The sequence below is a fragment of the Grus americana genome, chromosome 3 (genome assembly GCF_028858705.1).
Source record: "Grus americana isolate bGruAme1 chromosome 3, bGruAme1.mat, whole genome shotgun sequence".
NCBI classification, from domain to species: Eukaryota; Metazoa; Chordata; class Aves; order Gruiformes; family Gruidae; genus Grus; species Grus americana.
The window spans coordinates 111,927,246-111,947,761 of record NC_072854.1 but is presented as its reverse complement, the minus strand read 5'-3'; the positions used below and the strand labels follow the sequence as shown (position 1 = coordinate 111,947,761).

Sequence of the window (20,516 nt, the reverse complement as noted above, 5' to 3'; positions counted from 1 at the left end):
TAAAACAACGTACCCCCAAAGATCTGGCCTGTTTGCCTTCATCTGTGGGAAGAGGGGCTGTGCATGAGTGAGGACAATCACCTCTCTCCATTTCACGTCTACGCCTCAACCAAGACATGGCAAGACGAGGACGAGGGCAGAGCACCGAGATCAGCAGCGTAAGCCAGGCAGAGAGTTCTGACAGCACTCTTTCACCTGAACGGAGCTAAACACTGCCCCGTGAAAGCAGTCCAGCCCTTCCCCACATGCTCTCCCCCCATAGCCAAGCGTCCCACAGGCACGGGGGGGGACCCCCAAGGACTGAGCTGCAAACGACAGCTTTGTTGTGTGAGACGGGAAGAGCTCAATTCTTCCAGAAGATAGCGTGAGCTTTATTGTACTTCTTCACAGTCCATTCAAAATGGGAGGGACCAACGATTACACCCAACAGCGTGCACCAGCATCTCGGCTGTGATGGATGGCAGAGTCCGTCAGGCCTTGGGGAACAGACCTTTGCTCTTCTCAGCATCCTGCCAGGAGACGCGCCCTGGCCTGACAGAGGTGTTGGCAGACTTCAGCCCTTTGCACAGCTGCAAGGAGGAAACAACCCCATCTTCCCCAGCCCTCGCGGCCTACGGCACTGTGCAATTCTTTCAGGTTTCTACCACCGGGAAGTCACAGAAACCTGGAGATACTGAAGGCAGAGGAAGTTTTTTGCTGCTGCCCTACCTGCCCATCTACCTTTTCCCATTATTAGTCTGCCTGTACACCGAGGGTCACATCAAAGAACAAATGTTTCCTGCTGGTGATGTGAGATTGCCTTTAACTTGTGCCATGTATCAGGGCTGGAATTTGAAGTTCCCCGGCACACTTTCCATTTGTAATTGGCTGTTATCTCCAAGGGGAGCCTAACTGGCAAGTTGCAACCTGGTGACACTTCTCTACAGGGAGAAGAGGAAGGGCCAACGCATTTTCTCTTGGTGAGAGAGGTTTGGCTGTTTGGGAGATACTGTGGAACATGAGGGGGCTTCTTCAACTTTTCTCATCAGCTCATTTCAGTAATAGAGACTGGTGCTGGCTGCACGCTTAAGCGGACCATCAATCTCAGCTCTGTGTGCCACCAAATCTCTTAAAAAGAGGGATATGGGCCAGGCTGGAATGATATATGTACCTAGAAAGAAAAATGGGAGCTTCTGCTTCTTGCATATACTGAGACGTGGCTTGTGAGTGCAATGGGAAGACTTGGTGACTGGATGTGATGGTCTAGGTATGTTGGCGTGAACTCCCCAAGCCTCTCGTGAATAGCGCAGCCAGCCACAGAGTGCTTGCTTCGGGGCTCCTTTTCAGCCTTGCTCGACTAGGATTCGAGGCCGATGATGTGTCTGTTCCGCCTTACTGTCTCCAGGAGAGCAAGAGAAACCCCCTCCTGCACGATCCCGTTACCACTTGGGGTGTTATCAGGAAGCTTGACAGAGCAGTGAATCATAGAATATTAAGGTTGTACAAGATCTCTAAGATCATCAAGACCAAACGTCGACCCAAAACCACCATGTCTACTAAACCATGTCCCAAGTGCCACGTCTACAGGTTTTTTGAACACCTCCAGGGATGGTCACTCCACCACCTCTCTGGCAGCCTGTTCCAATGCCTGACCACTCTTTTGGTGAAGAAATGTTTCCTAATATCTAATCTAAATCCCCCCTTGATCCAACTTAAGACCATTTCCTCTTGTCCTTTTGCTAGTTACCTGGGAGAAGAGACCAACACCCACCCGGCTACAACCTCCTTTCAGGTAGTTGTAGAGAGCAATAAAGTCTCCACTCAGCCTCCTCTTCTCCAGGCTAAATAACCCCAGTTCCCTCAGCCGCTCCTCATAAGACTTGTGCTCCAGTCCCTTGACCAGCTTCATTGCCCTTCTCTGGACATGCTCCAGCACCTCAATGTCCTTCTTGTAGTGAGGGGCCCAAAACTGAACACAGTATTTGAGGTGCAGCCTCCCCAGAGCCGAGTACAGGGGCACAATCACTTCCCTACTCCTGCTGGCCACACTATTGCTGATACAAGCCAGGATGCTGTTGCCCTTCTGGGCCACCTGAGCACACTGCTGGCTCACGTTCAGCCAGATGTCAACCAGCACACCCAGGTCCTTTTCTGCTAGGCAGCTTTCCAGCCACTCTTCCCCAAGCCTCTAGCGTTGCATGGGGTTGTTGTGACGAAAGTCCAGGACCTGGCACTTGCCTGGTTAAACTTCATACAGTTGGCCTCGGCCCATCGATCCAGCCTGTCCAGATCCCTCTACAGAGCCTTCCTACCCTCAAGCAGATCAACACTCCCACCCAGTTTGGTGTCATCTGCAAACTTACTGAGGGTGCATTCAATCCCCTCGTCTAGATCATCGATAAAGATATTAAGTTTGGCCCCAAGACTGAGTCCTGGGGAACACCGCTTGTGAGTGGCTGCCAACTGGATTTAACTCCGCTCACCCCAACTCTCTGGGCTCGGCCTTCCAGCTATTTTTTTTTTTTTACCTAGCGAAGAGTGCACCTGTCTATGCCATGAGCTGCCAGCCTCTCTAAGAGAATGCTGTGGGAGACAGTATGGAAGGCTTTACTAAAGTCCAGGTAGATAACATCCACGGGCCTTCCTTCAGCTCTCCGTCCCTGTCTTCCAGCTCAGGGGGCTGAATGCCCTGGGGACAGCTGGTCTGACTATTAAAGACTGAGGCAGAGAAGGCATTAAGTACCTCAGCCTTTTCCTCATCCTTGGTGGCTGTGTTCCCCTCTGCATCCAATAAAGGATGGAGAGTCTCCTCAGCTCTCTTTTTGTTGTTAATGTATTTGTAAAAGCATTTTTTGTTATCCCTTACAACAGTGGCCAGATTGAGTTCTAGCTGGGCTTTTGCCTTTCTAATTTTATCTCTGCATGACCTAACAAGATCCCTCTATTCTTCTTGAGTTGCCTGACCCTTCTTCAAAGAGTGGTAGACTCTCCTTTTTTTTCCCCTGAGTCTCAGCCAAAGTTCCATGTTCAGCCAGGTCGGTCATCTTCCCTGCCGGTTCTTCTTACAGCACGTGGGGACGGCTTGCTCCCGTGCGTTTAAGACTTCCTTCTTAAAGAATGCCCAGCCTTCCTGAACCCCTTTTCCCTTCAGGACTGTCTCCCAAGGGACTCTCTTAACCAGTGTCCTGAGCAGGCCAAAGTCTGCCCTCCAGAAGTCCGTGTTAGTGGTTTTGCTGATCCCCCTCCTTACTTCACCATGAATCAAAAACTCTATCACTTCATGGTCGCTAAGCCCAAGACGGCCTCCGACCACCACATCTCCCACCAGTCCTTCTCTGTTTGTGAAGAGCAGGCTGAGCGAGACATCTCCCCTGGTAGGCTCGCTTACCAGCTGTGTCAGGAAGTTATCTTCCACACACTCCAGGAACCTCCTAGACTGTTTCCCCTGCTATGTTGCATTTCCAGCAGACGTCTGGTAAGTTGAAGTCCCCCACAAGAACAAGGACTAGCGGTTGTGAGACTTCTGCCAGCTGCTTGTAGAATGCTTCATCTGCCTCTTCATCCTGGCTGGGTGGTCTGTAACAGACTCCCAGCAGGATATCTGCATTGTTGGCCTTCCCTCTCATCCTTATCCATAAGCACTCGACCTTATTATCACAATCGTCGAGCTCTATACAATCGAAACACTCCCTAACATACAGAGCCACCTCACCGCCTCTCCTTCCATGCCTATCCCTTCTGAAGAGCTTATGGCCATCCATGGCAGCACTCCAGTCATGAGACTTGTCCCACCACGTTTCTGTGATGGCAACTAAGTCACAGCTATCCTGCTGCACAATGGCTTCCAGTTCCTCCTGTTTGTTGCCCATGCTGCGTGCATTGGTGTGGATGCACTTGAGCTGGGCTTTCAATTTCACCCCCAACACTGGCATGCTACCCCTAGGCTCCTCTCTAGTGAGCCTGGTTATACTTCCTTCCCACTTCGATCCTAGTTTAAAGCCCTCTCGATGAGCCTCACCAGCTCATGAGAATCCTTTTCCTTCTTTGAGATAGCTGGACTCCATTAGTCGCCAGCAGACCCAGTGCCATGTAAACCTCCCCATAATCAAAAAACCCCAAAATCCCACCGGTGGCACCAGCCTCTGAGCCACATGTTGATCAGTTAAGTTTTCCTGTTCCTTTCAGTATTCTTCCCTGCCACTGACGGGATTGAGGAAAACACTACCTGTGCTCCTGATCCTTCAACTAATCGTCCTAGTGCCCTGAAGTCCCTTTTCATCACTTTTGGACTTCTCTCTGCAACCTCATCACTGCCAACCTGCATAACCAACAGCGGATAATAATCAGAGGGCTGTACCAGACCAGGGAGTTTCCCGGTAACGTCTCTAATCCGGGCCCCAGGGGGGCAGCAGACTTCCCTGTGGGATGCGCCTAGTTGGCAGATTGGGCCCTCTGTTCCCCTCAGAAGGGACTCGCCTATGACAATTACCCTCCTTTTTTTCTTAACAGAGGCAGTCAAAAGGCAAGGGGTTGACTGACTCACCCTAGGCAACCCCCTAGATGGACCTTCACTTACATTCTCATTTACCTGGCCCTCCAGTTCCAGAGCCCCATATCTGTTGTATAAGGGAAACTGGGAGAGTGAGGGAGGCTGGGAGGGGATTCGCCTGCTACCCCAAGCAGGGACCTGTTTCCATTCCCCCTTGTCTCTAAGGTCCTCTCCTTCTACTTGGTGGCAAGAGGGTAGGGGATCCTCTGCTTCTTGTGGAGCACCCATCGGCTGCCTTGGCCTCAGGGATGATAGGGTGTGGCTCCACCAATCTATCTCCCTCTCATACTCCCCGATACCCCTTAATCTTTCCACTTCCTCTTTCAGCTCTGCCACCAGGCTGAACAGATCATCCACCTGGTCACACCAAAACCGGCTGTTGTCACTGCTGCCCTCCGGTCCCAGTGACAGGCTCACGCACTCCCTGCAGCCAGAGACCTGGACAGCTGTATGTTTGCATGGGAACTCCATGTGGGTTGCCATATTCCTTCTGTCAATGGCTTTCAGGCAAGTGGAAACCATAGCCCGTCCTCTCCTGGGAGGGGGATGACCACCAGGTGAGCTGCCCTTTAGAACCAGGATGAGTACCGTGCCCTACCCACACACCCAGCCTGCGCAAACTGCCTCGCAAACTGCCGCGCCACATCCTGCCTGCCCCCCCATCATTCGCCATGCTCCTGGCCGCTTGCGCTCCCTGGGGACTGCTCTTGTATGCGAGCGGGTTTGGCTGCCTTCGCTTTTGTCCCCGCCGAGTCAGAGCTGCCTCTCATCAGGAGCTCCCTCTCTTCTGCTCCGGGGAACCCTCTCTCTCCCTGTGCTTTTGCCTGTGCAGTTTTGCCGCTTTAGGAAGGGGCCCTCATGGCAATCCCCCGCTCCAGAGCCCTTCGCCTCAGTGGCTTTGCTGAAAGGGCGGGTACACGGGGTTTTAAACTGCCGCCTTCGCCCTCATCCCCGCCCACGCTGAGACAGAGCTGCCTCTCGGCACTAGCTCCCTTTTTCTGCCCCTGGGGGTACTGGCTTGGGAACCCTCTCTCTCTCCCTCTGCTTTTGCGTTTGCGGGTGGCAGCAGTCACAAGAGCAGAAAAGACAATTGTTTAAAAATCATGCCAGATTTTCAGAAGTAACCTCTGAGGAGGCTCAGAAAGGAGAAAGGATGGCATTTCAGGTGAGGAAGTCTCCAGGACAACTTTTGACATTCAGAGTCAACCACCCTGTAAAATGAAAGCCCAGCAGCTCACCTGTACGTGAGCCAGCTGCGGGCAGAGGCAGGGCGTACTAGGATGAGTTGGGCACTGCAGGACGCTTATCCCACCACCCTAAGCCTCCTACTTTCTCCTATAGCCAATAGGGTTGGGAAGTACAGGGGAAGCACATTTATCTTGTGCCAGAATGTGATGGTTTTGGTGCTGCGTGATGGCTTCTGTCATGCCTCAAACATGGTAACTACCTTTTCTTGCATAACCTAGAAAGTACACACGAGTCTGCACAATTTCTTCTGCACATTGGGAAAGGCCTCTCTTGCCTCTGTTTCCAAGGACAAACTCCCTAAAGCGGCACCACAGAGGTATTGCCACACCTTGCTAAGCGAGAGCCCCCGGCAGCAAATTCTGCTTACTAACACCAGGCCCACGTTGCCCTTGCCAGGAAAAAAAAAATGTAGATTAAGACACATGCGGAAAATAAGAGGCGAAATAGAAATTCCAGGTGTTCAAATGCACATTCTTATTATTACGTGAGCCCAACAGTAGAAGAACGTAAGGCTGCTAGATTAAACGCGTGAACGCCATCAGTTTTTCCCTCGTTGCGTGTTTCTGCCGTGCACACGTCATGAAGGTCTGGCCCTGCAAGCTGGACTTCCCCAGCTCTCAATCAGTCCTAGGACACAAATGTCACATCTGACACATGCCAGGAGCCTGTATGAGGTCACAGTGCACTTCCGTGACAAGCCAAGGCATGTCCCCAAGGCCACCTGGCAGCAGGCACCAGAACCTCTCCTGACCGAGAGGTTGCCTGCTCACCCTCGCCGCGCTCCGCGACCGAGAGCTGCAGCAGTCAAGTAGTTCATCCACTCCAAGTCCGATGGCCAAGGCCGAGAAAGGTGAAGCACTGCTGCTCCTCCCAGGGAGGTTTCGCACCGGGCCTCTGTCAGGGAAGCCCTTCGGTAACTCTTCTGCTCTTGCCGTAGGCTTTGTAGCCACCTCCAACACGGACGGAGCCTACGTGGGCACCTGGAGACCTCATCGCCCACGAGGTCCCATCCTGGCGCAGTTCACCAGCCCGGGACCCAAATACTCAATCCCTGGGACAACAGGTAAAACCACCATCGCAAGGGGGGTGCACCACACCCACTACCTCCAGGGGACAAGCAGCCACAGCTCCATTCCCCTTTGCTCCAGGCCTCCATGCTCTCATGCCAAGTTAGCTGAGCAACTGTTTTGGGGTGCAATACTTCATAACAACAGCATTTTGGCGGTATTCTGATGAATTGCACAATGCCTACGTCGTTCTTGCTGGAAGTCATTGTACCACCGTGTTGGCCTGCTGGCATCACGCTTGGAGGAAAAAGTCGCACAGGAAGGGAATTTCTTCAGGCCAGCAACTCCAGCCACTCCACTTCTTAGAAACTAGCTTTAAATATGCCGTTGCAGGCAGGTGTCCTTTCACAAGCTTTTCTTCCTAGGATACCTGGCTCACAATCCCACCAAAACCAAAGCCCCTGCATACACATTGCGAGGGGCCAAACCACCCATGACAGACAGCTCGTCTCCGGGTCCTCGGTACTATGTCCAGCCCTCCATCACCAGGCATGGGAAGCACACGGCTCCAGCACAGCACATTTGCGGACTTCCCAAGGTGAAGACAGAGATCACCCCTGGACCAAGTGAGTACCATTTCTCTAGCACTTCCTTCAGGCAAGACAAGCGCGCCTTCCTTTTGCCCTGTGCTACCGGCGTACAAAACGTCAGCTTGCACCCTGAAGAGGCTTCAGAGGTTTCCAGACGGAAAGCGAACAAGGCTGAGCGCCTCCTCCTGACCTTTCCCCTTTGGCTTGAGGAAAAGAGCCCAGCTTCACTGCTTTTCTCTGCTTCTCCTCTGCCCTAGGCGACTACTCCACCGACAAGGCCGACAAACACCTCTACCAGTGCGCGCCGGTGCAGTCCATGGCCTTCCGGCACAAGGCTCTCAAAACCAACCAATCTCCAGGTGAGGGAACTCGGGCAAATACGCAAACACTTGCAGCCTGCGTGCCCTCCAGGGAAAATGTGCCGAGCGGCTTTTTCAACAGGCCTAGGGAAAAGCCTGCACAGCAGGACAAGCTTGCTTGGTGTCCCAGAGCACCAGCTTCTCCCACCCCACAGAAGGACTGGCAACTCAGGCTTGGAGCTGCCAACACACGCTGCATGCGACAGAAGACGGAGGCATTGGGAGGAGGGGCGAGGCATCCTTCCTGCTCCTTGTAGCAGGCTTGGCAGGCTGCTTCTCTCCCGCTCTGGTACCGCTCCTCTCCCTGCAGGACTCACACGCGCTCTCTTCCCATTGCCCTTCCAGGTCCTGGCACCTACACCCTGCCTCGGCTGGTGGGACCCAACACAGCCTACACCCACGCCAGCCCGTGCTACTCCATGAAAGGGAGGAGTAAGCACAATGGCTTTGCTGAAGACCTCTCCAAGGTGAGCTATGCGTCTCTGCTCTCTCACGTCAGCAGCTGAAGCTCAGCTTCTCTCCTCGGGGCAGAAGGACTCCAGCGCCTGCTGCAGCCTCTCGTAACGCACGCTTCTATGCGCCAGCGGCAAAACCCGAGAAGCCACGGGGTCCCCTGGCTCTCCTGCTGTTAACAGTGGGAGAGGGGATGCTCTGTTGACACCTGCGGTGCCTCGTTTTCCAGCACTAACAGTTCTGGTGGGGCAAAGCTCATCGGCACTGATGGGAACCTCCCTCCTCCTCGGGGAAATCTGCCTCTCTGCAGGGAAACAGGAGGTGCCCTTGTTCCCATCGCTCCGCGCCCCTCACACCACTTCTCTGGCCAGCCAGCTCAACTCGCGCAGCCCCTGTGGGCACTTGGCAAGAATCGGCACCTGCCTTTTGTACCCAGCAACCTCCCCGCCTCTCTTACAGACGCCAGGTCCTGCTGCGTTCCCCAAAGTGGAACTGGACATCTACAAAAAGAAGGCTCCCATGTACACAATGGGAACCAAAAGTGGACTTGGAGGCGAGAAAACAGTGAAGCCAGGGCCAGCAGACTACTGCCTGGGAAAGGTAAGGCAGCCTGCCCTCTCCTCCTCTGCTTGTCAACAACCAGCCCTTAAGCATCTCCCCCTGCTGACAGGGCTTCTGAGAACTCAAGACCGCCTTTTCAAAAACAAGGCACCACGGTCACCTGTTTTTCTTCTCACTTTTCTCCTTCCAGGTGACGCTGACCAGGCCCCAGGCACCTGCTCCCACTTTTGGACTCCGTCATTCCCTCTACACCACTCCTCTAATATCTTTGATAGAACTCTAATAAAACAACGTACCCCCAAAGATCTGGCCTGTTTGCCTTCATCTGTGGGAAGAGGGGCTGTGCATGAGTGAGGACAATCACCTCTCTCCATTTCACGTCTACGCCTCAACCAAGACATGGCAAGACGAGGACGAGGGCAGAGCACCGAGATCAGCAGCGTAAGCCAGGCAGAGAGTTCTGACAGCACTCTTTCACCTGAACGGAGCTAAACACTGCCCCGTGAAAGCAGTCCAGCCCTTCCCCACATGCTCTGCCCCCATAGCCAAGCGTCCCACAGGCACGGGGGGGGACCCCCAAGGACTGAGCTGCAAACGACAGCTTTGTTGTGTGAGACGGGAAGAGCTCAATTCTTCCAGAAGATAGCGTGAGCTTTATTGTACTTCTTCACAGTCCATTCAAAATGGGAGGGACCAACGATTACACCCAACAGCGTGCACCAGCATCTCGGCTGTGATGGATGGCAGAGTCCGTCAGGCCTTGGGGAACAGACCTTTGCTCTTCTCAGCAACCTGCCAGGAGACGCGCCCTGGCCTGACAGAGGTGTTGGCAGACTTCAGCCCTTTGCACAGCTGCAAGGAGGAAACAACCCCATCTTCCCCAGCCCTCGCGGCCTACGGCACTGTGCAATTCTTTCAGGTTTCTACCACCGGGAAGTCACAGAAACCTGGAGATACTGAAGGCAGAGGAAGTTTTTTGCTGCTGCCCTACCTGCCCATCTACCTTTTCCCATTATTAGTCTGCCTGTACACCGAGGGTCACATCAAAGAACAAATGTTTCCTGCTGGTGATGTGAGATTGCCTTTAACTTGTGCCATGTATCAGGGCTGGAATTTGAAGTTCCCCGGCACACTTTCCATTTGTAATTGGCTGTTATCTCCAAGGGGAGCCTAACTGGCAAGTTGCAACCTGGTGACACTTCTCTACAGGGAGAAGAGGAAGGGCCAACGCATTTTCTCTTGGTGAGAGAGGTTTGGCTGTTTGGGAGATACTGTGGAACATGAGGGGGCTTCTTCAACTTTTCTCATCAGCTCATTTCAGTAATAGAGACTGGTGCTGGCTGCACGCTTAAGCGGACCATCAATCTCAGCTCTGTGTGCCACCAAATCTCTTAAAAAGAGGGATATGGGCCAGGCTGGAATGATATATGTACCTAGAAAGAAAAATGGGAGCTTCTGCTTCTTGCATATACTGAGACGTGGCTTGTGAGTGCAATGGGAAGACTTGGTGACTGGATGTGATGGTCTAGGTATGTTGGCGTGAACTCCCCAAGCCTCTCGTGAATAGCGCAGCCAGCCACAGAGTGCTTGCTTCGGGGCTCCTTTTCAGCCTTGCTCGACTAGGATTCGAGGCCGATGATGTGTCTGTTCCGCCTTACTGTCTCCAGGAGAGCAAGAGAAACCCCCTCCTGCACGATCCCGTTACCACTTGGGGTGTTATCAGGAAGCTTGACAGAGCAGTGAATCATAGAATATTAAGGTTGTACAAGATCTCTAAGATCATCAAGACCAAACGTCGACCCAAAACCACCATGTCTACTAAACCATGTCCCAAGTGCCACGTCTACAGGTTTTTTGAACACCTTCAGGGATGGTCACTCCACCACCTCTCTGGCAGCCTGTTCCAATGCCTGACCACTCTTTTGGTGAAGAAATGTTTCCTAATATCTAATCTAAATCCCCCCTTGATCCAACTTAAGACCATTTCCTCTTGTCCTTTTGCTAGTTACCTGGGAGAAGAGACCAACACCCACCCGGCTACAACCTCCTTTCAGGTAGTTGTAGAGAGCAATAAAGTCTCCACTCAGCCTCCTCTTCTCCAGGCTAAATAACCCCAGTTCCCTCAGCCGCTCCTCATAAGACTTGTGCTCCAGTCCCTTGACCAGCTTCATTGCCCTTCTCTGGACATGCTCCAGCACCTCAATGTCCTTCTTGTAGTGAGGGGCCCAAAACTGAACACAGTATTTGAGGTGCAGCCTCCCCAGAGCCGAGTACAGGGGCACAATCACTTCCCTACTCCTGCTGGCCACACTATTGCTGATACAAGCCAGGATGCTGTTGCCCTTCTTGGCCACCTGAGCACACTGCTGGCTCACGTTCAGCCAGATGTCAACCAGCACACCCAGGTCCTTTTCTGCTAGGCAGCTTTCCAGCCACTCTTCCCCAAGCCTCTAGCGTTGCATGGGGTTGTTGTGACGAAAGTCCAGGACCTGGCACTTGCCTGGTTAAACTTCATACAGTTGGCCTCGGCCCATCGATCCAGCCTGTCCAGATCCCTCTACAGAGCCTTCCTACCCTCAAGCAGATCAACACTCCCACCCAGTTTGGTGTCATCTGCAAACTTACTGAGGGTGCATTCAATCCCCTCGTCTAGATCATCGATAAAGATATTAAGTTTGGCCCCAAGACTGAGTCCTGGGGAACACCGCTTGTGAGTGGCTGCCAACTGGATTTAACTCCGCTCACCCCAACTCTCTGGGCTCGGCCTTCCAGCTATTTTTTTTTTTTTACCTAGCGAAGAGTGCACCTGTCTATGCCATGAGCTGCCAGCCTCTCTAAGAGAATGCTGTGGGAGACAGTATGGAAGGCTTTACTAAAGTCCAGGTAGATAACATCCACGGGCCTTCCTTCAGCTCTCTGTCCCTGTCTTCCAGCTCAGGGGGCTGAATGCCCTGGGGACAACTGGTCTGACTATTAAAGACTGAGGCAGAGAAGGCATTAAGTACCTCAGCCTTTTCCTCATCCTTGGTGGCTGTGTTCCCCTCTGCATCCAATAAAGGATGGAGAGTCTCCTCAGCTCTCTTTTTGTTGTTAATGTATTTGTAAAAGCATTTTTTGTTATCCCTTACAACAGTGGCCAGATTGAGTTCTAGCTGGGCTTTTGCCTTTCTAATTTTATCTCTGCATGACCTAACAAGATCCCTCTATTCTTCTTGAGTTGCCTGACCCTTCTTCAAAGAGTGGTAGACTCTCCTTTTTTTTCCCCTGAGTCTCAGCCAAAGTTCCATGTTCAGCCAGGTCGGTCATCTTCCCTGCCGGTTCTTCTTACAGCACGTGGGGACGGCTTGCTCCCGTGCGTTTAAGACTTCCTTCTTAAAGAATGCCCAGCCTTCCTGAACCCCTTTTCCCTTCAGGACTGTCTCCCAAGGGACTCTCTTAACCAGTGTCCTGAGCAGGCCAAAGTCTGCCCTCCAGAAGTCCGTGTTAGTGGTTTTGCTGATCCCCCTCCTTACTTCACCATGAATCAAAAACTCTATCACTTCATGGTCGCTAAGCCCAAGACGGCCTCCGACCACCACATCTCCCACCAGTCCTTCTCTGTTTGTGAAGAGCAGGCTGAGCGAGACATCTCCCCTGGTAGGCTCGCTTACCAGCTGTGTCAGGAAGTTATCTTCCACACACTCCAGGAACCTCCTAGACTGTTTCCCCTGCTATGTTGCATTTCCAGCAGACGTCTGGTAAGTTGAAGTCCCCCACAAGAACAAGGACTAGCGGTTGTGAGACTTCTGCCAGCTGCTTGTAGAATGCTTCATCTGCCTCTTCATCCTGGCTGGGTGGTCTGTAACAGACTCCCAGCAGGATATCTGCATTGCTGGCCTTCCCTCTCATCCTTATCCATAAGCACTCGACCTTATTATCACAATCGTCGAGCTCTATACAATCGAAACACTCCCTAACATACAGAGCCACCTCACCGCCTCTCCTTCCATGCCTATCCCTTCTGAAGAGCTTATGGCCATCCATGGCAGCACTCCAGTCATGAGACTTGTCCCACCACGTTTCTGTGATGGCAACTAAGTCACAGCTATCCTGCTGCACAATGGCTTCCAGTTCCTCCTGTTTGTTGCCCATGCTGCGTGCATTGGTGTGGATGCACTTGAGCTGGGCTTTCAATTTCACCCCCAACACTGGCATGCTACCCCTAGGCTCCTCTCTAGTGAGCCTGGTTATACTTCCTTCCCACTTCGATCCTAGTTTAAAGCCCTCTCGATGAGCCTCACCAGCTCATGAGAATCCTTTTCCTTCTTTGAGATAGCTGGACTCCATTAGTCGCCAGCAGACCCAGTGCCATGTAAACCTCCCCATAATCAAAAAACCCCAAAATCCCACCGGTGGCACCAGCCTCTGAGCCACATGTTGATCAGTTAAGTTTTCCTGTTCCTTTCAGTATTCTTCCCTGCCACTGACGGGATTGAGGAAAACACTACCTGTGCTCCTGATCCTTCAACTAATCGTCCTAGTGCCCTGAAGTCCCTTTTCATCACTTTTGGACTTCTCTCTGCAACCTCATCACTGCCAACCTGCATAACCAACAGCGGATAATAATCAGAGGGCTGTACCAGACCAGGGAGTTTCCCGGTAACGTCTCTAATCCGGGCCCCAGGGGGGCAGCAGACTTCCCTGTGGGATGCGCCTAGTTGGCAGATTGGGCCCTCTGTTCCCCTCAGAAGGGACTCGCCTATGACAATTACCCTCCTTTTTTTCTTAACAGAGGCAGTCAAAAGGCAAGGGGTTGACTGACTCACCCTAGGCAACCCCCTAGATGGACCTTCACTTACATTCTCATTTACCTGGCCCTCCAGTTCCAGAGCCCCATATCTGTTGTATAAGGGAAACTGGGAGAGTGAGGGAGGCTGGGAGGGGATTCGCCTGCTACCCCAAGCAGGGACCTGTTTCCATTCCCCCTTGTCTCTAAGGTCCTCTCCTTCTACTTGGTGGCAAGAGGGTAGGGGATCCTCTGCTTCTTGTGGAGCACCCATCGGCTGCCTTGGCCTCAGGGATGATAGGGTGTGGCTCCACCAATCTATCTCCCTCTCATACTCCCCGATACCCCTTAATCTTTCCACTTCCTCTTTCAGCTCTGCCACCAGGCTGAACAGATCATCCACCTGGTCACACCAAAACCGGCTGTTGTCACTGCTGCCCTCCGGTCCCAGTGACAGGCTCACGCACTCCCTGCAGCCAGAGACCTGGACAGCTGTATGTTTGCATGGGAACTCCATGTGGGTTGCCATATTCCTTCTGTCAATGGCTTTCAGGCAAGTGGAAACCATAGCCCGTCCTCTCCTGGGAGGGGGATGACCACCAGGTGAGCTGCCCTTTAGAACCAGGATGAGTACCGTGCCCTACCCACACACCCAGCCTGCGCAAACTGCCTCGCAAACTGCCGCGCCACATCCTGCCTGCCCCCCCATCATTCGCCATGCTCCTGGCCGCTTGCGCTCCCTGGGGACTGCTCTTGTATGCGAGCGGGTTTGGCTGCCTTCGCTTTTGTCCCCGCCGAGTCAGAGCTGCCTCTCATCAGGAGCTCCCTCTCTTCTGCTCCGGGGAACCCTCTCTCTCCCTGTGCTTTTGCCTGTGCAGTTTTGCCGCTTTAGGAAGGGGCCCTCATGGCAATCCCCCGCTCCAGAGCCCTTCGCCTCAGTGGCTTTGCTGAAAGGGCGGGTACACGGGGTTTTAAACTGCCGCCTTCGCTCTCATCCCCGCCCACGCTGAGACAGAGCTGCCTCTCGGCACTAGCTCCCTTTTTCTGCCCCTGGGGGTACTGGCTTGGGAACCCTCTCTCTCTCCCTCTGCTTTTGCGTTTGCGGGTGGCAGCAGTCACAAGAGCAGAAAAGACAATTGTTTAAAAATCATGCCAGATTTTCAGAAGTAACCTCTGAGGAGGCTTAGAAAGGAGAAAGGATGGCATTTCAGGTGAGGAAGTCTCCAGGACAACTTTTGACATTCAGAGTCAACCACCCTGTAAAATGAAAGCCCAGCAGCTCACCTGTACGTGAGCCAGCTGCGGGCAGAGGCAGGGCGTACTAGGATGAGTTGGGCACTGCAGGACGCTTATCCCACCACCCTAAGCCTCCTACTTTCTCCTATAGCCAATAGGGTTGGGAAGTACAGGGGAAGCACATTTATCTTGTGCCAGAATGTGATGGTTTTGGTGCTGCGTGATGGCTTCTGTCATGCCTCAAACATGGTAACTACCTTTTCTTGCATAACCTAGAAAGTACACACGAGTCTGCACAATTTCTTCTGCACATTGGGAAAGGCCTCTCTTGCCTCTGTTTCCAAGGACAAACTCCCTAAAGCGGCACCACAGAGGTATTGCCACACCTTGCTAAGCGAGAGCCCCCGGCAGCAAATTCTGCTTACTAACACCAGGCCCACGTTGCCCTTGCCAGGAAAAAAAAAATGTAGATTAAGACACATGCGGAAAATAAGAGGCGAAATAGAAATTCCAGGTGTTCAAATGCACATTCTTATTATTACGTGAGCCCAACAGTAGAAGAACGTAAGGCTGCTAGATTAAACGCGTGAACGCCATCAGTTTTTCCCTCGTTGCGTGTTTCTGCCGTGCACACGTCATGAAGGTCTGGCCCTGCAAGCTGGACTTCCCCAGCTCTCAATCAGTCCTAGGACACAAATGTCACATCTGACACATGCCAGGAGCCTGTATGAGGTCACAGTGCACTTCCGTGACAAGCCAAGGCATGTCCCCAAGGCCACCTGGCAGCAGGCACCAGAACCTCTCCTGACCGAGAGGTTGCCTGCTCACCCTCGCCGCGCTCCGCGACCGAGAGCTGCAGCAGTCAAGTAGTTCATCCACTCCAAGTCCGATGGCCAAGGCCGAGAAAGGTGAAGCACTGCTGCTCCTCCCAGGGAGGTTTCGCACCGGGCCTCTGTCAGGGAAGCCCTTCGGTAACTCTTCTGCTCTTGCCGTAGGCTTTGTAGCCACCTCCAACACGGACGGAGCCTACGTGGGCACCTGGAGACCTCATCGCCCACGAGGTCCCATCCTGGCGCAGTTCACCAGCCCGGGACCCAAATACTCAATCCCTGGGACAACAGGTAAAACCACCATCGCAAGGGGGGTGCACCACACCCACTACCTCCAGGGGACAAGCAGCCACAGCTCCATTCCCCTTTGCTCCAGGCCTCCATGCTCTCATGCCAAGTTAGCTGAGCAACTGTTTCGGGGTGCAATACTTCATAACAATAGCATTTTGGCGGTATTCTGATGAATTGCACAATGCCTACGTCGTTCTTGCTGGAAGTCATTGTACCACCGTGTTGGCCTGCTGGCATCACGCTTGGAGGAAAAAGTCGCACAGGAAGGGAATTTCTTCAGGCCAGCAACTCCAGCCACTCCACTTCTTAGAAACTAGCTTTAAATATGCCGTTGCAGGCAGGTGTCCTTTCACAAGCTTTTCTTCCTAGGATACCTGGCTCACAATCCCACCAAAACCAAAGCCCCTGCATACACATTGCGAGGGGCCAAACCACCCATGACAGACAGCTCGTCTCCGGGTCCTCGGTACTATGTCCAGCCCTCCATCACCAGGCATGGGAAGCACACGGCTCCAGCACAGCACATTTGCGGACTTCCCAAGGTGAAGACAGAGATCACCCCTGGACCAAGTGAGTACCATTTCTCTAGCACTTCCTTCAGGCAAGACAAGCGCGCCTTCCTTTTGCCCTGTGCTACTGGCGTACAAAACGTCAGCTTGCACCCTGAAGAGGCTTCAGAGGTTTCCAGACGGAAAGCGAACAAGGCTGAGCGCCTCCTCCTGACCTTTCCCCTTTGGCTTGAGGAAAAGAGCCCAGCTTCACTGCTTTTCTCTGCTTCTCCTCTGCCCTAGGCGACTACTCCACCGACAAGGCCGACAAACACCTCTACCAGTGCGCGCCGGTGCAGTCCATGGCCTTCCGGCACAAGGCTCTCAAAACCAACCAATCTCCAGGTGAGGGAACTCGGGCAAATACACAAACACTTGCAGCCTGCGTGCCCTCCAGGGAAAATGTGCCGAGCGGCTTTTTCAACAGGCCTAGGGAAAAGCCTGCACAGCAGGACAAGCTTGCTTGGTGTCCCAGAGCACCAGCTTCTCCCACCCCACAGAAGGACTGGCAACTCAGGCTTGGAGCTGCCAACACACGCTGCATGCGACAGAAGACGGAGGCATTGGGAGGAGGGGCGAGGCATCCTTCCTGCTCCTTGTAGCAGGCTTGGCAGGCTGCTTCTCTCCCGCTCTGGTACCGCTCCTCTCCCTGCAGGACTCACACGCGCTCTCTTCCCATTGCCCTTCCAGGTCCTGGCACCTACACCCTGCCTCGGCTGGTGGGACCCAACACAGCCTACACCCACGCCAGCCCGTGCTACTCCATGAAAGGGAGGAGTAAGCACAATGGCTTTGCTGAAGACCTCTCCAAGGTGAGCTATGCGTCTCTGCTCTCTCACGTCAGCAGCTGAAGCTCAGCTTCTCTCCTCGGGGCAGAAGGACTCCAGCGCCTGCTGCGGCCTCTCGTAACGCACGCTTCTATGCGCCAGCGGCAAAACCCGAGAAGCCACGGGGTCCCCTGGCTCTCCTGCTGTTAACAGTGGGAGAGGGGATGCTCTGTTGACACCTGCGGTGCCTCGTTTTCCAGCACTAACAGTTCTGGTGGGGCAAAGCTCATCGGCACTGATGGGAACCTCCCTCCTCCTCGGGGAAATCTGCCTCTCTGCAGGGAAACAGGAGGTGCCCTTGTTCCCATCGCTCCGCGCCCCTCACACCACTTCTCTGGCCAGCCAGCTCAACTCGCGCAGCCCCTGTGGGCACTTGGCAAGAATCGGCACCTGCCTTTTGTACCCAGCAACCTCCCCGCCTCTCTTACAGACGCCAGGTCCTGCTGCGTTCCCCAAAGTGGAACTGGACATCTACAAAAAGAAGGCTCCCATGTACACAATGGGAACCAAAAGTGGACTTGGAGGCGAGAAAACAGTGAAGCCAGGGCCAGCAGACTACTGCCTGGGAAAGGTAAGGCAGCCTGCCCTCTCCTCCTCTGCTTGTCAACAACCAGCCCTTAAGCATCTCCCCCTGCTGACAGGGCTTCTGAGAACTCAAGACCGCCTTTTCAAAAACAAGGCACCACGGTCACCTGTTTTTCTTCTCACTTTTCTCCTTCCAGGTGACGCTGACCAGGCCCCAGGCACCTGCTCCCACTTTTGGACTCCGTCATTCCCTCTACACCACTCCTCTAATATCTTTGATAGAACTCTAATAAAACAACGTACCCCCAAAGATCTGGCCTGTTTGCCTTCATCTGTGGGAAGAGGGGCTGTGCATGAGTGAGGACAATCACCTCTCTCCATTTCACGTCTACGCCTCAACCAAGACATGGCAAGACGAGGACGAGGGCAGAGCACCGAGATCAGCAGCGTAAGCCAGGCAGAGAGTTCTGACAGCACTCTTTCACCTGAACGGAGCTAAACACTGCCCCGTGAAAGCAGTCCAGCCCTTCCCCACATGCTCTGCCCCCATAGCCAAGCGTCCCACAGGCACGGGGGGGGACCCCCAAGGACTGAGCTGCAAACGACAGCTTTGTTGTGTGAGACGGGAAGAGCTCAATTCTTCCAGAAGATAGCGTGAGCTTTATTGTACTTCTTCACAGTCCATTCAAAATGGGAGGGACCAACGATTACACCCAACAGCGTGCACCAGCATCTCGGCTGTGATGGATGGCAGAGTCCGTCAGGCCTTGGGGAACAGACCTTTGCTCTTCTCAGCAACCTGCCAGGAGACGCGCCCTGGCCTGACAGAGGTGTTGGCAGACTTCAGCCCTTTGCACAGCTGCAAGGAGGAAACAACCCCATCTTCCCCAGCCCTCGCGGCCTACGGCACTGTGCAATTCTTTCAGGTTTCTACCACCGGGAAGTCACAGAAACCTGGAGATACTGAAGGCAGAGGAAGTTTTTTGCTGCTGCCCTACCTGCCCATCTACCTTTTCCCATTATTAGTCTGCCTGTACACCGAGGGTCACATCAAAGAACAAATGTTTCCTGCTGGTGATGTGAGATTGCCTTTAACTTGTGCCATGTATCAGGGCTGGAATTTGAAGTTCCCCGGCACACTTTCCATTTGTAATTGGCTGTTATCTCCAAGGGGAGCCTAACTGGCAAGTTGCAACCTGGTGACACTTCTCTACAGGGAGAAGAGGAAGGGCCAACGCATTTTCTCTTGGTGAGAGAGGTTTGGCTGTTTGGGAGATACTGTGGAACATGAGGGGGCTTCTTCAACTTTTCTCATCAGCTCATTTCAGTAATAGAGACTGGTGCTGGCTGCACGCTTAAGCGGACCATCAATCTCAGCTCTGTATGCCACCAAGTCTCTAACAAAAGGGGAGAAGATCATAGAATCATAGAATGGTTTGGGTTGGAAGGCACCTCAAAGATCATCTAGTTCCAACCCCCCTGCCATGGGCAGGGACGCCCTCCACTAGACCAGGTTGCCCAAAGCCTCATCCAACCTTGCCTTCAACACCTCCAGGGATGGCGCCTCCACAAGCTTCTGTGGGCAACCTGTTCCAGTGCCTCACCACTCTTAACAGTAAAGAATTTCGTTCTAACATCGAATCTGAATCTACCCTCCTTTAGCTGAAAGCCATTTCCCCTTGTCCTATCACTATGCAAGACGGGCTAGGCTGGAATACAAAATGTGCCTAGAAAGAAAAATGGGAGCTTCTGCTTCTTGCATGTACTGAGACGTGGCTTGTGAGTGCAATGGGAAGACTTGGTGACTGGATGTGATGGTCTAGGTATGTTGGCGTGAACTCCCCAAGCCTCTCGTGAATAGCGCAGCCAGCCACAGAGTGCTTGCTTCGGGGCCCCTTTTCAGCCTTGCTCGACTAGGATTCGAGGCCGATGATGTGTCTGTTCTGCCTTACTGTCTCCAGGAGAGCAAGAGAAACCCCTTCCTGCACGATCCCGTTACCACTTGGGTTGTTCTCAGGAGGCCTGACAGAGCAGTGGAGGCACTCATAGGAGCATAAAAATCATACCTTACCCGCATGGGTGCCTTCACGTTCTGAAAAGGAGCGAGATCAAGGTTGGAACTGTTTTTTCTTCTTTCCTGCATCCCCAGTCAGTGTTCTTTATGCACTGAAGAGTTTCTTTCTCCAGTGCATCATTCGATTTAATGTTAGCTTCATGCGACTGAAGTTACAAATCTGTTTAAGAAGCAGCAGTCTAAACAGGGAGTATTGGGAGGGAGTCTTATCCTTGTCAGGCATTATTTTCTGAATTGTCTCAGTGTGAGAAGCAGGGCTGGGCAAAATGTGTCTGTGAAAAGTTTTTCCTAGGTAGAAAAGTAATTTTCTCACAAGATGAAGACACTTTGTTTGTTTGTTTGTTTTACATCATATGCTGTATTCAGCAATCAATATTTTCACCAGAGTTATTTCCAAAATCAGTTTCTTGTAACGTTTGCTCTTTATGGACTCATTCTTTCAACTCTGTTGGTATCCATCTCGAGGCTGAGGGTCAAGGGACAGCAGAGTCTTCACGACCTCTTTGGGAGGTGATTATCCCTGTGCAAAAAAGTGTTGCTTAGAAGCGACAGCAACCTCAGTATAAAAAAGAGTTAATACTTAGAACAACTGGGTTGTACTGACTGGAAGATCTGGTGATGCTTTCTGCTCCCCAGGGACCATATTAAAGACCTGCTTGTGCCATTTCTGTCTC

At 52.9% G+C, this 20,516-nt stretch overlaps 2 protein-coding genes across 2 annotated transcripts; both read left to right on the top strand.

Annotated features, from left to right (window-relative positions):
- Window positions 1–6,607: 6,607 nt before the first annotated feature.
- Window positions 6,608–9,029, top strand: LOC129204570 (outer dense fiber protein 3-like). The gene is made up of 6 exons (XM_054820795.1): window positions 6,608–6,839; window positions 7,209–7,409; window positions 7,631–7,732; window positions 8,078–8,199; window positions 8,645–8,785; window positions 8,937–9,029. Exons 1-6 carry the CDS (start codon window positions 6,608–6,610, stop codon window positions 9,027–9,029), a joined length of 891 nt encoding a protein of 296 aa, XP_054676770.1.
- Window positions 9,030–15,636: 6,607 nt separating this feature from the next.
- LOC129204569 (outer dense fiber protein 3-like) lies at window positions 15,637–18,058 on the top strand. Its single transcript, XM_054820793.1, has 6 exons — window positions 15,637–15,868; window positions 16,238–16,438; window positions 16,660–16,761; window positions 17,107–17,228; window positions 17,674–17,814; window positions 17,966–18,058. The coding sequence occupies exons 1-6, from the start codon at window positions 15,637–15,639 to the stop codon at window positions 18,056–18,058; spliced, it is 891 nt and encodes a 296-aa protein (XP_054676768.1).
- Window positions 18,059–20,516: the final 2,458 nt, after the last annotated feature.